Source organism: Notechis scutatus, chromosome 3 (genome assembly GCF_049901735.1).
Source record: "Notechis scutatus isolate UNSWTSFEM ecotype Mainland chromosome 3, rNotScu1.2, whole genome shotgun sequence".
In the NCBI taxonomy this organism is placed as follows: Eukaryota; Metazoa; Chordata; class Lepidosauria; order Squamata; family Elapidae; genus Notechis; species Notechis scutatus.
Genome location: NC_142011.1, coordinates 93,431,797 through 93,449,952, shown reverse-complemented (window position 1 = coordinate 93,449,952; position 18,156 = coordinate 93,431,797). Strand labels below are relative to the sequence as shown.

Below are 18,156 nucleotides of genomic sequence, written 5' to 3'. Positions count from 1 at the left end.
ACAATGCCAAAGATAAACACAAGACATGGGGGTTAGATTCATACAACATGCTGGACCAAGATAAATACAACTGGCTAACTTGTGCTCCAGTCCAGTCTTTATCTTAGCACGTTATGTGAACCAGGCCATCACTCAAAACCGTTAAAGCTTTTCGGCATCACATGACATATAACGGGTGGGTGCTGGGGGAGTATTTGTGCTTGAATCTGAATGTCTAACAATGGACTTGAAAGCAGGCCTCCCTAGAGGGAAAAGCTCCTCTGTCCTTTGGCAGCGTCACTGTGAGGCTTAAGACATCACTGGAACACAGTAGGAGAGCAAGGAAAGAAAGAAGGGGGATCCTTTGAAGAAAAGACTGAGCAGGGTTTTTGTTAGTTGTCTGCCTTAATTTGCCTTTAATTGGCTAGTCTTAATTTGCTCTATGAGCCACCCAGAGGCCTGTTGCATGGCTGGTTCCTCTCACTTCTAAGAAAGCAACAAGAGGAAAGAAAGGAAGGAGATCCTTTATGGCAGGGGTCTCCAACCTTGGCAACTTTAAGCCTGGAGGACTTCAACTCCCAGAATTCCCTTTTGAATTCTGGGAGTTGAAGTCCTCCAGGCTTAAAGTTGCCAAGGTTGGAGACCCCTGCTTTATGGAAAGCAAAGTCTCTTCCCATGGAGTGAAGAACCAAAGATCAGGACCTTAAGGTGAATGCCTTGTAGAAGCCAAGGAGGTTGTTGTGACCAGTAGGAAAAATTCCATCCTAGAGGAACTATTGAAAAGTTGCCGAGTTGTAAAACAATGACAATATTTTAAGCAGTCACAATATTCTTTGTAAACCTTCCCCCACCTCTTTGAAGGCTCTTTTCAAAAAAAGATGAGGATGGAGCTTAGAAGCCATGAAGTTTGGGCATATAGTCAGCTACTTCTCTGCCTCTCCTTACCTTTTTTTTTTTTTTTAACCTCTCAGCTAAGAAAGTGCTCTGGAGAAGAACCCCAAAGTTTGCAAGCATGTTTGAGACCTCTAGTTATTAGTCTGCCTGGATCAGGTTTTGTGGATTTTGTCCGTATATATGAGAACATCATCACTTGCTTGGCTGATATTTAGAAATACCTTGATAAGAAGACTGCTTTTTTGAAGGGGTATTTGGTTCAGCAGAATTGATTTGATTTTCAGACACTTGTGGTAGGAACTTGTCTGCCCCGGTAAAGATTCATTCATAATTCACCAGCACAGTTCAGTTTTGTAGAGTGTGGTGTGTTATTGTTTCAGATCTGAATAGTGGAGGGAGTCTTAAAAGTGTTGGGGAGAGGAAAATAAGAATAACAGTCAAACCCTAGAAGGTGCTCGGAGCCTCCAAAAGTTGGGTCACAAATGAGAATAACGGTTTTCCTCACCCAAAGAAAGCTCGCAAGCTAACTAGGAGGGCAGAGGAGAAACGCTAAAGGGGATTCTTTGGTGACCAGAGAGATTTCAGGAGAACCTAAGCAGAGTTTTGCTTTGGCTGGCCAATTGGCGCTCTTCTCATGTTGCTTTTGTGTTGTTGCAGACAACAACACAAAAGGGCAAATGCTAACATCTTTAAGTCCCACTGACTTCATCGGAAGCCTCACACAGTTTGTCCATTTCGAAGTAATCGAAAGTAAAAATGCGTTTCACTCGGGCTGTGTTGGCAGAACTCTAGAGGAGGATAGATACCCTGGGACCGAACTCCCGTGTTTTCTTAAAACTGGGTCCTGGAAACATTAAGAGGTGGATAAGGAGAATGTGGGAATGAAAATCTTTGGGCGCGTTAAGGTCAGTTTTGCAGCATCCAGGGACTTAAGAGAATGTCAAACTTGCGCGTCAGAGTTAAAACCCCAAAGTGTGTGTGTGTGTGTGTGAGAGAGAGAGAGAGAGGCGCTCTCTCTCTCTCTCTCTCTCTAGTTTTGCACCGAGCGCAATTAATGAGCTCATTCTCAACCTATATGGACACTGGTTCCCAAGCCTTTAGTTCGCTGTGGGTTCGAGGACGACTCTCTGCCTTAAAGTCCATTACTGTCGGAACAATGGGTAGCCGCCTATCTCTCTCGCCCACCTCTCTCTCCTCCCTCATCCCTTGTCCCTTGGAGGGAGTCCGAGTGGACCGTGGTTCAGAAAAGGATCCCTCTGGTCCAAGGGCTGCAACCCGGCCCTCCGTGGGTTTTGTTTTTTCCGAACGAAACCGAGAGTCTCTGAATTCGCGTTCGGGAACGCCTTCCCAGCAAACGCGGAACCGGGGCCAGAGGTCCAAGTAGCCTTCTCTCACTTCTCGGCACTTACTCCTTCCGACAGTCGGGGAAGCAGAGGACCAACCGCTGTGGGAAACAGCCACCCCTGACCATTGCTTGCCCGGGGAAGGTTCTGCCCACGTTCCCGACGGACTTTTACCCTTACATATTGCTAGCAGAGTTTGAGGAGCGAAAATGCTGCCGCGAGGGGGGGGCGAAGGGAACCCTTAGGAAAGAAAAAGAAACTCCGTAGTCGACGGGGCCGGGCGGAATACCGGCGTGCGCGCGTTTCTCCCCATTCACTGGGAAGCGGACCGTTCGTCCGCCAGGTTTAACAACCTTGTCTGATTGGGCGCCTTTCTCATTGGCTGCACGGGCAGTGTCAGCGCTCTCCTTCCTCTCCCTCCCCCCCACCCCCGACACACAAGCGCTCGCGTTCACACGCTCGGCCTGAATTCCCCCCGCGCGCGCCTCCTCTTCCCTCGGCTGGGAAGTGCCCCTTCCTTTTTTGTACAAGTGGAGCCCATCCACGAAGCAGAAGTGCCCGAGTAGGGAAGCTTGGAAGTTCGCGCGATGCCCCTGCGGCGCTTGGGACAGGGAGAGGTGGCCGGGCTGGGCAGGTCGCGCCTCTCCCCGCTGGCTTCCGCCCGCTTCTCCCAACCTCTTTAAGCCGATCCGCAGGAAAAGCTTGAGCGGTAAAGCGAGCGCTCCTTTCCCCATCTGGGATCGGAGCGCTCCGAGACGCCGCTCCGAGATTTGGCCAGGGATCAGTTTGCCAGGAAGGGGCAAGAGAAGCAACGGCCGAGCGGACTCGCTCCCACTTCCAGCTTCCCACCGCCGACCGACCGACCGCTTCCCCGGCTCGCCGCTTCCAGGTGCTGCTCAGTCTCCGGACTGACCGAGCCGCCGGCGCGCCGCCCAGCCCTGCCCGCGGCCGCTTTGACATGCTGCCCAAAGTGGAGACGGAAGCCCTGGGACTGATCCGATCGAATGGGGAACGGGGGCACATGCCGGAAAACATGCAAGGTAAGAGAGGGGCGAGCGGACCGGCGGGCGCCGGGACGGCCAGCTGACAGGCGAGAGAGCTTGGATGTGCCTCTAGCCAAAAGGCGGGCGAAAACAAGCCAAGCCAAGCGCAACCTCCTCTTTCTCCTGCAAGGCAGAGTAGGGCTCGCTATCTCGCCGCAAGCGGCTTCTGGGACCGACGCTTGAGCGCGTCGCTAAAGACTGCCCTGCTTTGCAGGCGTTTCGGGTTGCGATCGTCGGCTCTCGGCTCGGGGGGAAGCCCTCGCCCCCACGTGGGATTCGCTTCGCTCTCGGTTGCCTTGATCGCAGCGTCCTATTGGTGGGGGTGTGGGGGGGCGGCTGCTGTCAAAGCCGCCCGCTACTCAACTCCGAGCTCCCCTTTTAAGTACTGCAAAGTAAATGAAAGTACAAAATGCCCCCCGAAAAGTCAGGCTGAGGGACTGACTTTTCAAGTCGGACGAGCCGACGGTCCAGCGGCCGCCGGAGGCGCACTTGGAAAGAAGTTCCTCCCTGCAATCGCCTGGGGTCTTCTCCCCTGGGAGGTAGGGCGGGGGAGGAAGGAACCGGAGGCGGCGGCGGCCCCAAGAAAAGGACTCGGCAACCGGCTTTCTTGTAAGGAAGGCTGAGAAGCGATCCGAGCGGTGGGCATCTTTGGGCGGGGGCGACGAGAAACAAATGCGCGGGATCCAGGCGAGGCTGACTCCGAGGGTCGGCGTTCTTCAAGGAGCGCAGGGCGGAGGCTGCCGAACTGGCACACTTCAGACTAATTCGTGGGATTTGTTTTCCTACTTACGGGGGTGTTTAAATCGGGGTTTTTTTTGCGGGGGGGGGGGAGATTCCGCTTTCAAAACAAAATTAGAAGGGTCAGTCGTCCCAACAGCGTTGCGCTTCCAAACCATTCGCTTTAGTATGATTGATATGGGGAAAGGGGGCGGCGGAAGGAAGAAAGATGGGGTGGGGAGGCAGACGAGGAAGCCTCTAAACGTTTATGGGGAAAATCTGCCTGTAAGGGCAGGCGTGTTTTTTGTTTTTTTTTAAATGGGAGTTTGACTGATTAAACTAGGGAACTTCCTCACCAGAAAGCTGGAAGGTGGGTGTGCGCGCACGCGTTTTCCGAGACAATGTCTGAATGCTGCTAACTTACCGCGTCCCCTAAAGCATCAAAAGGTAGAAGGCTTAATTAAGCCTTAGCAAACTTCGGCTTCTGGGCCAGGCGAAGGAGGATGGGCTCTCAGCGTTCTTTAGCGGATCAGAAGGGATGGATACCTCTTACCAGGATCAGACGAGGCGAGGATGCCGAAGGAGGAGGAAATCACAAAAAGAACTCTAAACTTGGGAAGGATGGGCAAAGAGACGTCAAGTTTGGGAGGGATCGAGTTGATCCCGCGCCGTCTTTCTCCGATCCCAACGACCACTTGGGGGGAGAGGGAGCAAGCAGGGAACGAAAGGGCGGAAAAAAACACAGCGCGGAGTTTTCCCAAGTTTCTTTCCTCCAGAGCAAAACTCCCCCTAGCAGATGGCGGGGGACGGACCTGGAGTGCAATGATGCAGGCTCTTAACGCCTTTCCGTCTTCTCCCGTCCCCCACCCCCGCGACTTGGGATTTGAGCCTATTGATGTGCTTGAAGCCACATTTACTTTCCGCTGGGACCGCGGGACTTAGGTAGCTATCCGGGGGGGGGGCAGATCCTGAACGCGGGGAATCCAAAACCTTGGGGAGGCTGGATTGGCTTCTGCGTTGAATACCTGTAAGGAATCATTAAGTACTGTAAAGGCTTTAAGAGACTTCGCTTCTTTCAGAAAGCGCGGGGGATTTGCAACCGCCTCTGGGAAACTTTACAAAAGGCAGGGCAGAAAGAATTGCTAAGGTGCTTTTTGCTGCAGCTGGGCCGGGGAGAAAGAAAGTAGGGACGGCGGGAACGGGGTGGGGGATGGGGGACTTGCTTGAGCCTAATTGCTACGGGAAATCCAGCAGCGCCTGTGTTCACTCTGGGAGCCGGCAATCTCTTCAGGCACACCGCCCACTTCATCTCCCTCAGGTTGCCTCAATGAAAACGCAAAGGGCGAGTTTGAGATACATTTTAACACCCTCCCCAGTTCTTATCGAGGATGGCTGGTCAATTAAAATGTAGGCGACTTGGGGCAGGGCCTCCCCCTGCCCCAAGGCGCCTACATTTTAATTGATCAGCCGGAGGGAGGGAAAAATCTCGTGACTGGGTCGCTACTTAGGAAGGCTCTTGGGGCAAAACCCAATAGTGTCAACTCTGAATTCAGGATGGGAGCTTCGTTCCGTTGTTTTCAATCGTGTTTCCCCCGAACTTGAACCCGAAGACAGGTCAGGCTTAAACTCTTAGTTGTATTTATTTAATCCGAGAAGGGGCAACAACAACAACAACAACAACAACAAACCCTCTGGAAGTCCCTCGATAAAAGAATCGGCGTGTTTTTGAAGGCTCTGGGCGACATGGCGCGTAGCTCCTCAAAACATCGCGCCATCTGGAAGGGCTTGGCCAAGTAATTCGCGGAAGCCTCTGAATGGCATGAAAGTCGCACAAGTTTCAAATCGGATGGAGGGGGAAGCTCCCATTATGCAAAGCGAAGGCTGACTAGAGGGATCAGAGTAGGGCGGAAAACCGTGATCACCATTTATGAGCCGGGAGTAGTGAAATGGGGTTAAAACCAACCAACCAGCCCTTCAAGTCTCAAAATAACTTGGTGCCACGGCTGTTGACTGGGGGAGGAGGAGGGAAACAGATAATGTGATTTGCTGCTGAGGAAGATAACACAGTGGCTGTATTCTCCCTCCCCCCCCCCCCAATTAAGCGCTTAAAGCTGAGGTAGAGATTTAGTCAGTGCATGCATCCGCAGAACGCACCAAATTTGGTGTTCAGTCTGGTTGATTAAGCTTTTTTGGGAGGGGGTCCATAAGTACTAACTAACCCTTTAGGTTAGTTTCTGCTTCAAGAGTTTACGCCGACCCAGAACACGAGTTAATTCAGAAATATGGTGAAGCGGCTGCCTTGTGTAAATGAAGCCATGTCCTGACATGCCCGTTCCTGAGCATCTCTATCACCTTATGAAACACAGTTGTCCGATCCCGGAGTGACTGTGTGTAAGGAGATGTCAGCAGAAATTGTTTTGATTTCGGCATTAAGAAGGACGCGGGGCAGGTCGGGTCAGCGTGGGTGGCAGTGAAGGGGCGGGTCAGTTGTTTTATTCCTGCGAAAGTCTGACCGAAAACACAATAAGGCAATGATCAATCCTGGCCTCGGTCTCCAATAAGGGCTTAGGTCGTCTTCTAGAGGCATCCAACCAGCCTGGTGCGGGTCCATTTCGACGAAGGCTGGAGGATGCCAGAAGAAGCTCTAAGAGATTCGCAGGTAAACGAGCTAAAGCTATAATACTGCCTCCTCTTACGGGAGGTCCTGCTCAGTTCCCCGGGGCCGTTGACAGTTGAAGTTCTGCCTTGACGGCTCTGCCGGGAAAGCTCCAGTCGGCTAAAAGCTTCTTCCTGCCCATCAGCTCAGAATGGCCTTACAGGAATGGAGCAAACAGAATCGGAGGCGCCCATCCCGGACGGAGTGGCGAAACCCTTGGCGGTTCTTTCGCCGCTTCTGCCCAGATCCGTCCGTCCATCCCTCGATTCAGCCTTTTATATCCCGTTTCGGGAACTCCAAGAAGAAGAAGAAGAAGAAGGCGCGGAGCTGTCCTCGGGGGATTTCCGTGCGCGCACAATGGCAAACCGGGGTGGGGTGGGGGCAGGTGGGCAGTTTTTAAGACGTCGAAAACGTGCTTCTTAAGGCGGTTTTCCCTCCCCTTCGTGGCTTCTCCTCAAACGAAGCGATTTGGCGATGGCGGGACGACGCGGCTTTCGGTTCTTTTGAGGGGCTTCCGTCCTTTATTCCCTCGAGTTGAAGTCCCTCGGGGAACCGGCCTCTGAAAGAAGCGGGATCCAAAATTACCTCAGTTCCCGTTACAAACCGGCCAAAATTCAGTGTGTGAGAAAGAGTTTCAAACCTAAATAGCCCCGAAACCAAAACTGGGCCGTTGCTACCCATCTAACCGCATTTTTTTTTACTTCTCCCTGCTTAAGTAACATTTGGGGTACCGAACAATTTGGGATTGAGTGCTGCATTTGTTCTTTCCTTCGTCTAAAAGAGAGAAGAAAAAAAGACAGACTTCGAAAGACTCCCGGGTATTAATGGAAGATCCCGGGACCTCACGGCACCTTCCTACGTCCTACCTAAAATTCCCGCCCAAAAGTCCACTGCCCAGTCAAGCGCTTCCAACAGTAGGCAGGTGAGGTCAACGGTCGGCCTGCGGTGTGCCTTAAAAGTCCTTAAAAGGGCTTTTGGAGGGAACGATTCCATAGATTTCCCCGCTTCTCCCCGTTTCTTCGCACCTTTGAAATTACGCCTCGCGTTCCCAATTCTCGATGCTTCAGCGGAGGGGGGACGAGGGATCCGGATTCAGGTTGTAGCTTCTTCTCTCCCTGGCCAAAAGTCTTCTCTGAAGTTCCCTCCCCCCCCCCACACACACACACTACACGCAACACACACACTCATCTCTCTCTTTCCTCTTCCATTTTGTACCCCTCGGTTTGGGGACGCTTCGCTAGTCTTTTTTCCTTCTCCTTCTTCTCCGAAGTTCCCTTTCGGCTGGTTCTGAGAAAGTTTTGACTTTGCCTTTGGCTTGAATGGAAGCTCCCACCCAATGGGGAAGACATAGGTCATTTCTCTCCCCTCTTCTCCCTCCCTCCCTCCCTCCCATCCATCCCCTACCCCCATCCCTTCTCCATAAACATTTGCGACCATTCTTTCCTGGGATTCTGGTCACCTGGGGGAAAGGATCGCTTCCTCAATGGAGCAAATCGGTGGAAAACGAAGTGGAGTTGTAGGCAGGGGAAGAAACGGTAGGTCGGCAGCTTGGCAAAGTTTCTTCGGGGTGGGGTGAAGAAGATCCTACTCTGCCTTGCCTGGCCCCAATTACTTACCTTGACTACATCTGGCCTCCCTTGAATCTGGCTCGCTACTCCGATTCGGGCCCAGCGTACCTTTGTCTCTGCCTTAGGCCACCAGAAGAAGGCTCGTCTGAATTCCCGCAGGCTCTTCTTCTCTTAAAGAGATCAGCCCACTACTTTCCCCCTTAGAATAGTCCGGGAGGGCGACGGGAAGCGAGGGAGTGGGGAACTCAAACTAGCAAATCTTCCCGGTTCTCCCAACCCACTCCCCACCCCTCCTGTTGAACCGGTGGGACACTGATTCCCTCGCTCCCCCCGACAGGAATCGGATTCTTTCAGGAAGACCTCGCTCCTTAAATCAATTGGTCTTTCCATCTCATTGAATTAATTCTTAGGATTGCACCAAGAGTTTTCTCTCTGCTCTCTCAAGTAAAAAATCTGTGTTCCCCACAAGGAAGGAAGGAAGGAAAGAAGGAAGGAAGGAAAGAAGGAAGGAAGGATTACCGTAAAACTTTCTTCTTTGTTTTTAGTTACCAGCATTTGAAGAAGTTTGCAAGAGAAATCCAAAGTGTCTCTGTAAATCCTTGAACAGTTTATGCATTTTCTCTGGTCGATTGAGACAGTAGAGGAAAAGAGTTAAGGCAGAAGAATGTTTCTTTGTAAAGACAAGTTTGATGGATATGTAAAAATTACAGTTCCTTCTTTCCTTCATCTCGCTTGCTAAAATACTGTTTTAAGCCTGTTGATTTTTGCCCCCACTCAGACTAGTAGTTTTGTGAATTTGAAATAGGGGTTAGGTAAACATTTTTAAAGTGACTTGTGTATAGCAGAACTTTCAAAGTACAGAAAAAAGTTACTTTTCCACTTAGTCATCTGATTTTTAATTTTTAAATGCAATTACATTTTAAATATAGTACAAATAAATGGTGATCTTTATCCCAAGAACAATAAACTGAAGAAAAGTAAGACTGCAGCCTCAGGCATGTAAACTTCAGAGTAGGATGTCTTGAACTAGTCCTGCCTAATTATGTGTAAAGCACATATAGGAGTGAACTAAGAATTTAATATTTTTGGAAAACCAGTTTTGGGGATTAGTAAAATAAAATGTTTGCTGGGTTTAGAACTGTGGGTAGTTTTAACAGGTTTTATTCTGCTAAATTGAATTTGGAGGGAATGTTGCTAAAACAATCTGTTGTTTCAAAATGGTGTTTGCCTGTTTTGAGGATTTATAGGGAAATAAAAACCCATGGATGTCCTGGAATTGTTTCCCCGGTGAAGAAATAAATAATGCATCAAATGTTTTGTATTCATTCTCATAGGGTTTAATTCCTCCCCCTATTTTTTCTTCTTTTCCCCCCACCCTCCCAGTGTCTCAGTTTAAAATGGTGAATTACTCTTATGATGAAGATCTTGAAGAACTCTGTCCGGTCTGTGGAGATAAAGTGTCTGGGTATCACTATGGACTCCTTACCTGTGAAAGTTGCAAGGTTTTGTACAATTTATTTTCATGGGAAAAATAGGGGAGGGAGCTGAAAATCAGACCGAGGGAAAAAGGCTGGACAACCATACTTCTGTTATTTTTAATGGGGGAAAAAAAAGAATATTGTGAAGGAGTGCAGTAGCATTCTCTGAAGGCAGAAGTTATGCAAAGAGTAAAAAGGGTGTCTTTTTTAGCCAATGGAAAGAAAAATCTGCCCACAGTGTTCTGTATAGAGTGGCTATATTTACTGCCTTTAAATATTTGGATGTCGTGAAGTGATGTAGTTGTAGAGAGACTTTCATTCCCAGCTGTCCTCAATATTGATTTTAGTTGATTTATATACATTGAGTATTATTGTTGCTGCATCTTGTTCCTGATAAATTTCAGGGCTACAGTATTGAAGGCAACTGTTTCAAGTTTTTCATCTTTCGGGATGCAAATGTAAATTTCTCTTGACATTCTTTTTATGCTTGCAGATACTTACTTATAAATGTGCAAACACACTCGTACATACACAGCATTTTATGTACATATTTATCTGCAAGGTGATTAAGGGGGAATCAATTAAATGGTTTTAAAATGCCATTCATCACTATGAAGATTTTTTTTTTTTGCTTATGCATTTCATTTATGCATATCAGCTGGAGTCTCAAAATTATAGGCCAGTGCCATGCACCCAACTAATAAAACCTTAGATTGCTTTGAACCTTGCCTGATATTTGGACTGAATTGCAATTTTATAAAATAATTCTGGATCAATATAGAAACTGAGCAAATTGTTTACTTCATAGTACTACAGCAACATCATTTTAACACAACTTTCTGGAGTAACACATATATTATTTTAGGACTCTACAGAAATATTTCCGTAGTCGGAACCTGTATCTGCTAAAGTTACATGAGTCACATTTGGTTAAGGGAACTTTTGAACAAGTCAATATTCATGTTGAATCAAAAGTTAATCACATTATAATACAACCGCCATGTAATTATATTTATCATCCACTATTCCCAGAGAAACGACAACCAGAATATCTGTTATTTAGTACATGATTTTAATCATCATGGCCACCAGAAGTAATTTAGGCAGCTGTACTTAGTATTGGTGGTAGGGGGAAGAAAGATATAGTCTTGCAAGTAACTTCTTTAAAATCCCAAAGAGTTCAAAATTCATTTGAAAATTGAGAATCTCTATAGGCAGCTTAAAATTCCATTTTAAATATTGGAGAATTAAGGTGATGGGAGTAATGATGGGTGATAAAGTGAAGAATAGTATACTAGCAGAGGCAGGAGTAACCAGAGTAACAAGTGGTAGATTAGGGAAACTTACTTTCATTTGGGATTTAGAACTGAGTTAGGGTTCATATTAGTAAAATCGAAAAAAAAAATTGTACATCTTCTCTTAAAATTGGGTATAGGTAATTTTAAAAGGCCACTTTAAAAAATCTGGATAATTTGAAAGAATTTTCATTCATTCAAGTTGCTACTGGTACATGATAACTAGGGAAACAATAAAGATGCCTTGCCAGGATCTGATGTAAATCAACACCAGCGCAGACTAGCCTCAGAAAAATTGTGCCTGTGGCCTAGTGGGTTTCCTCCAAGGAAATCTGGAACCAAACCAGCCATTTTATAAATGCTGAATTAGCCAGGATGACAGCAGGGAAGAGGGGATTTGGTGAAAGTTTTTATAATCTGAAGTCAATTCCTGGTTCAAGCCATTTGTGCCAAATGTGTAAATAAGTTCTATGTATTTTACAGGGCTTCTTTAAGCGAACAGTCCAGAACAACAAAAGGTACACATGTATAGAAAATCAAAGCTGCCAAATTGACAAAACTCAGAGAAAACGCTGTCCTTATTGTCGGTTTCAAAAATGTCTAAGTGTTGGGATGAAGTTGGAAGGTAAGGTCTACAATTGTTGCTGCATAAGTATAAAAAAAATAATTACATATTAAATAAAAGTCCTTCTTATGTGCATTATTTAAAGTGCTGTCATTTGAGATGTTATTTCAAAGAATGATTGCTTATGGCGGACCCAAAACAATGGAAACTTATGATTTACTATTACAACTTTATCTCAAAGAACTTCGAAGGCTCCCTTGTCCAATTTGCTGCTATGGTACTTAGAGGCTCATTTGAGATGTAAACATTAGAACATGCAGGGTCAATATGTATAATTGTACAATTTTTGTATTTCCAAAACAGTGCATACTATCCAGAATTAATCATAAATACTTAGAACAAATAACACTGATTTATTTATCAAACAAAACTCAACCAGAAGAGGCAAAATAAATAATTGAGGGAAAATTTGATACTGTAATGATTTCTAAAATGAAATCATTTCAGGTGAATCCAAGAGTTATAAATACAATACAGAATATCGGACATTTTTCCCCTCTCAGGGACAATAGATCATTCTTGTTTATCAGTGGAATTCCTTGTATGCAGGGATTATGCAGCTTGGCTCATTGACTAAACAATTATTTAGCATTTCATAGAAAGAGATCTTGGTTTTCTTTTTTTTAAAAAACCCTCATTACTCATCCAATAGAAATAGTTTTCAGTTTTTACAAAATTATTCAGGTATGTTATAATGCTCCATTGATAAAATATGAGCTACATCTTGTCACAATTGTATTCAGCCTAAATTACTGTTACAGAGTCTGAAACAAGGAAACAAAAGTTGGCTTGAAAAATATATATTATAACAATGAATCTTGCTGTCAAAAAGTTTTGAAACCTTTCTGATAAATATTTACCTAATGTAGATTATTAGTAGTATTTTTTAACAGTGAATTTTGATGGAATTCACATTTGTCATTTTTTATAAGTACAAATTCAGCAGTCTGTTAGGTTAAAATTAAATCATTGCTAGTTTGAAAGTAATGTTGTTATTTTCATTGGTTTGTACAAATTCAAATATCATTGATGGGAGAGAAAATTCTCATGCCAAATATTTGTACTTATATATATATGACTCCAGTTATAGGGACTGGCTTATTCTTTATTTCTTCTCCTCACTGATATTTAATAGTCCAGTTAAAAATGCAATATTGGGGAAATCCCAGTGATAATAATTGATCTTATGTCTAACATTTAGTACTGTGCAGTTTATTGGTTTTCATTTTTATATATTTTCGAAGATGTGAAACTATAATTGAATTATTAATAATTTCAATCGTTAGTCAACAAATGGGTAACTTAAATTTTACTGGTAGGGATTTGACTATTTTTTTAAGTTGCTTAAATTCTGAGATGATGCAAAATATTTGTTGTCTGAAAAAGGAGCTAATGATTATTATTTAATTTTAAACATTCTTACGGTTTAGTTGTATTTCAAAAAGTCACTAGCATTGGTTCAGTTCATAAATTCTCAAGCTAAAGACTGCAAATCAGCTAATTTTCTTATTAGAAGTTCACTATTTTCTTATAGACAGATGTAGAACTTGTGAGCAGTTTAGCCCACAGAGATTGTGATCCATAAACTTCTCATTCCAGAATAATTTAATTATGCCAATTAAACCTAACTTTGGAGCTGTTCAGACCCCTTGAACTACAGCAATCTAGATTGAAATCAACAGATAGTATCAGGGAGCAGATAAAAGTCATTGCATCAAATGTATGTTTTGAAATCTGCATTTCCCCAAATAACAATAATACAATACATGGAGATTAGGTAGGAAGTAGGAAAGAATTCCCAAGTGATTCTATACTTTGTACTCCTCTTTTGTAAATACACCTTACAAAGTCAGTCTCTCACACACAAATGCACCAAAAGACAAGTTTGCTTCTTGTTTAGGAGCAAAAAATATTTAGAAGCTTTGGAAGGGGAGCAAGACTTATTTGCAAATTCTTTTCAAAAGTGCTTTCATTGTCTATATCGGCATTACCTAGAAATGTTTTGATACTTTGTAACTCTGTCTTATCCAGAGAAGCTATGATGTCTACTACTGGCTTAATCGTTTCTCCATTTAAAAAGATCAATAAGGAACACAAGAGTGTGACAGAAGGATGTACAGATTATATCACCAAAAGCATGAATATTGTGGGACAAAGTTAGGAACATTAGGAGGCTGCATGTGCAGTCTTCTGTGCTCTCTGAGCTTGGTTATATCCTTGCAAATATTTCATTACCAAAGATAAGAAGTGAAATGTCTTCAAGATAAAACAAAGTCCAGTTGCCTTTTGAAAAACCATGACCTGGATTATTGAGCATCTCCATAAACATCTTCAGTGACAGTCATTAGCACTGATGATATTATCTACTTTGGGTAATGAGATGTCTGCAAGAAAACAGCCAAGCTCAGAGAGCACCAAGAACCCCTGAGTTCAACCCTGAGCTGCAAATATTCTCCTTTATTCTTCTGTAAATACACTGAAAAATCCCATTTATCATTTACATATAGCCCTAATCTTTCAGAAATTGTTCAATGAGGTATACAGAGGTGAAACATACCAAATGTTCCACAGAGATCTTTAATGCTTTAATTAAAAAAAAGAGGTCCATGTATCTTGTTTGAATGTGCTACATGCCTCTTATATGTTGGAAAAATCCATAATCAGAGGAGGCTGAATTCACCTCTCCTTTTAAAAAAAATAGCAATCAAAAATTAATGCCGGAATGTGGCATTGTTGAGTAGAGTAGATAAAGCTATTTAACTATAATTTGTTAGGCATTTCTACTTACCTTTTCTTTGCCAGCAGAAAAATAAGAGTGGGTGTGTTTCTGACCGATATTTGTTTTCTTATTTATTTATTTATTAAAAATTACTTAGCAATATTCTCCCATACGAGCAGACTTCCCCTTTGTTATCAGCAGAATGGGAAGGAACTCCTGCTTTCAGCTATAAATGTTTTTAATATTTATATGCATGTTTCCTTGATTATGATACATGCTCTTGCATTCTAGTTCATAAATTACATTTTGAGTTCAAATCATTAATTGTTAACATCTTATGATAGTTTTATAGGTCTCTGTATACCTAGGATTTCTAATACATTTTTAATGGCATGCTAATCTATAAGATAAAAGCTTAGTAACGTAACCTCCAGCTATCTCAGCATGTCACCAAGCTGTCAAAGGCCCTTCTTATTGTCTGAATACCTTTGGGAAGGATAGTCTTGGTAAAATATTGCTGCTTACAAGACATGTTCTATCAACATAGTACTGTAACCCAGACCAACAATTTTTCTCCACAACCCTAATTCTGGTAAGATTTGAATGGCATTAGAAGTTGCAAAATCCTTTTATTTTTGATCTGGGTGACACTTTGTTCTTTATAATAGGCAGTCAACTTTAGGAAATAACAATAGTGCAATTTATTACCTTTCTCCAAAATTGGAGAGCTTCCTCTTTTCAGAGTAAGGGCCAATGGGAAGAGCATTGCGTGCCTTTAAATAACATCTACTCAAAGGGTTAAGTCAAAAGAGTATAAACATTGGAAAAAATAAATGATAAGCATTTTGAAAAGCTGTTATTAAACGGTCTTGCATTACTCCCAAATGCAATTTTGAGTCCTTTGTACTTAGCAGAAGAATGTATTAGCCCTCTCCTGTTAGATTTACTAGTAAATTTAATACACTAAGCTTGAATTATGCTTTTTTAGATTACTCACCAGTATGCTTTCACACAGCGATGTAACAAGAAAGTAGTAAATGCTTAAAAATTAATACAATATGTTTATTCACAATGTTAGACCTTCTCAGGTGGTTCATAAAAAGTGACATAATAAATAGCAATAACAATAGCACTTAGATTAACATGCCACTTTTAATGCCTTACAGCACTCTCTGAGTGGTTTACAGAGGCAGCATATTGTGCCAACAGTCTAGGTCCTCATTTTACCAACCTTGGAAGGATGGAAGGCTGAGTCAACCTTGAGATGATCAAGATTGAACTCCTGGCAGTAGGCAGGAGTACTGTATTTTAAACATTGCGCCACCACAAAACACTACAATAAAATAAAAGCCCTTAAAACAGCTATACTTGACATAAACTTGTGCTACAGGTTGATCAAGGACTAAAAATGATGAGATTCTTATCAGTATTTGTATTTGTATCAAGTCTACAATGTGATACCTATAACTTTTTTTTCATCGTACATTCAACAGCCGTGAGAGCTGACCGAATGCGTGGAGGTCGGAACAAATTTGGACCCATGTACAAGAGGGACAGGGCACTGAAGCAGCAGAAAAAAGCTCTCATCCGAGCAAATGGACTCAAATTAGAAGCCATGACTCAGGTGATTCAAGCAATGCCCACTGATCTCACAATATCTTCTGCAATCCAGAACATCCATTCTGCCTCCAAGGGCCTACCTCTGAACCATACAGCCTTGCCTCCCACAGACTATGACCGAAGTCCTTTTGTAACCTCTCCAATTAGCATGACAATGCCGCCACATGGTAGCCTACAAGGTTATCAGAGCTACAGTCACTTTCCAAGCCGTGCTATCAAGTCTGAGTACCCTGATCCTTATACTAGCTCTCCAGAGTCAATAATGGGCTACTCTTACATGGATGGTTACCATCAGACCAACTCACCAGCAAGTATTCCTCATCTGATTTTGGAACTCTTGAAGTGTGAGCCAGATGAGCCGCAAGTCCAAGCTAAGATTATGGCCTACTTGCAACAAGAGCAGGCCAACAGAAGCAAGCATGAAAAGCTCAACACTTTTGGGCTTATGTGCAAAATGGCTGACCAAACCCTCTTCTCAATTGTGGAATGGGCTAGGAGTAGCATATTCTTCAGAGAACTTAAGGTATGTCATGCAATTCTTTCATGGGATGTGGTCACTCTGAGAGTGAGGTGGGTGGTACCTAAATTGGACAAATAAATGAACAAACAAAACAAGAGTTTTGGTATAAGAAAATGTGGTTAGCATTTGATTAATACAACTTATATTTGTGTATTGTTCTTTGAGGAAAAAGCTGTTAAGAGAGACATTTCAAAATATTATGACTAGTTTGATCTCACTAATTATCTGTGGAAAAGCTGAATTGGATGTTTAAGTCAAGATTTTTTTTCTAAAGCTAAGAAATCTTGTGGGGGAGGGGATTCTGAGATCTTGCCTGGCTAACTTAGTTATGATTATAGGCTACTGTTGAATAACAGCATTAGTAGATATAGACCAGAACAGTTGCAGCAGTGAATTCAAAAAGCCATCCCTTTGTTGCCCTATTGCCCATTGGCTTGTTTCTTGGAAGATAGAAAAAGAGAGTTATTGACAGAGAAACAGACAAAAAAGACCCTTCTAAAATATTTTGGAAGCAACATTGGGAGAAAAATATGTATAGGTCCTAGTGTACGACTCCGGAAAGAAAGGATTAAAAATATGAACTAGAATGAAAAACGTATGGTCTCCAGATGTTGCTAGAACTTCACTGGCCAACCTGACTTGGGCTTCCAGAAGTTGGAGTCCAGAATATTCAGAGACTTTCCAGGTTCCCACTCCTATTAATCAATCCTTTAAGCTATTGTCAATGAGTCATAAAACCAGGGGGGAAATGGGTTTTCCATGAACATTCAACTATACTGCAAAATAGACTACATGCACATGTTACATAAAGTAACAAATGTCTAACACTAAGCCTAGTTCTGTGATCAGATGTATTATGAAATAAGAGTTATTCTTCTACTTGCAGTATTCTTCTACTTACAGTAAGATTCACTGAGCAGGACACTCTAGAAAAAAAAAAAGAATTGTTAGGAGAATAGTAATAGTTCTATTACTGAAAATTATATTGTACTTTGAGGGATCCAGATGTGCAATATTATATATGTGTTTGATATATAAACACATCCTGTTAGCTTGTAGCAACTCCAGAGTCTTTTAAGAAATGGTGCAAAAACAGGTCTCTGGACTGATTGCTGAAGCCCAACAAAAATCCATATTCTGGAGTAGCAGTCTAATGAATGGTGAGTGAAGAGAAGAATCAGAACAAAATCATTACTGGGTTTTTCTGACCAGTAGAAGAAAGAATGTAGGATGAGACGATGGGTTGTTTTAAAGAAGATAGCTGTAGGGAAATGGGAAAACAGGATTGCAATCCATTGATGATGGGGCAAAGGACAATGGGATTAGGAGTAGGAAAATGTTTTTATTCGTGGAAAATGGTGCTGTGGTTAAATTCAGAGATTTACTTTTGTAGCATCATCTTTAGTACACTGTTGCCTATTGACAAGAGGCTAACTTTCATTTTTTCCTAAAATTTATAACGTTCTCTGTCCCAAGAGTTTATGTGTCACATTTTGTTTGCATATTTATTTTATTTACTATATTTATTTTTGCTACCTCAAAAGAGCTTAACAAGATTTTCTATATGTGTATATACTGTATATATAATGTGCAGTTGAATAATTCGAATGGAAGCATATGGGAAAATAAAGCAAGATGTTAAAAACCAGGTTAAACTGAAAACTTAAAATACTACATTAAAGCTGTGGAAAATATAAAG

The 18,156-nt window shown here is 43.1% G+C and overlaps 1 protein-coding gene across 2 annotated transcripts in view; it reads left to right on the top strand.

Annotated features, from left to right (window-relative positions):
• The window catches only part of NR5A2 (nuclear receptor subfamily 5 group A member 2), a 115,056-nt gene that overhangs the window by 14,810 nt on the left and 82,090 nt on the right, over positions 1 to 18,156 (top strand). Inside the window, exons 1-4 of one of the 2 annotated variants that reach the window (XM_026671742.2) lie at positions 2,652 to 3,256; positions 9,584 to 9,702; positions 11,457 to 11,598; positions 15,811 to 16,460. In XM_026671742.2, coding sequence (XP_026527527.1) covers positions 3,175 to 3,256; positions 9,584 to 9,702; positions 11,457 to 11,598; positions 15,811 to 16,460 — 993 coding nt within the window. In that variant the 5' untranslated portion in view covers positions 2,652 to 3,174. Of the gene's footprint in view, positions 1 to 2,651; positions 3,257 to 9,583; positions 9,703 to 11,456; positions 11,599 to 15,810; positions 16,461 to 18,156 lie in introns of those variants that run through there. The other variant, XM_026671741.2, reaches the window with a different exon arrangement.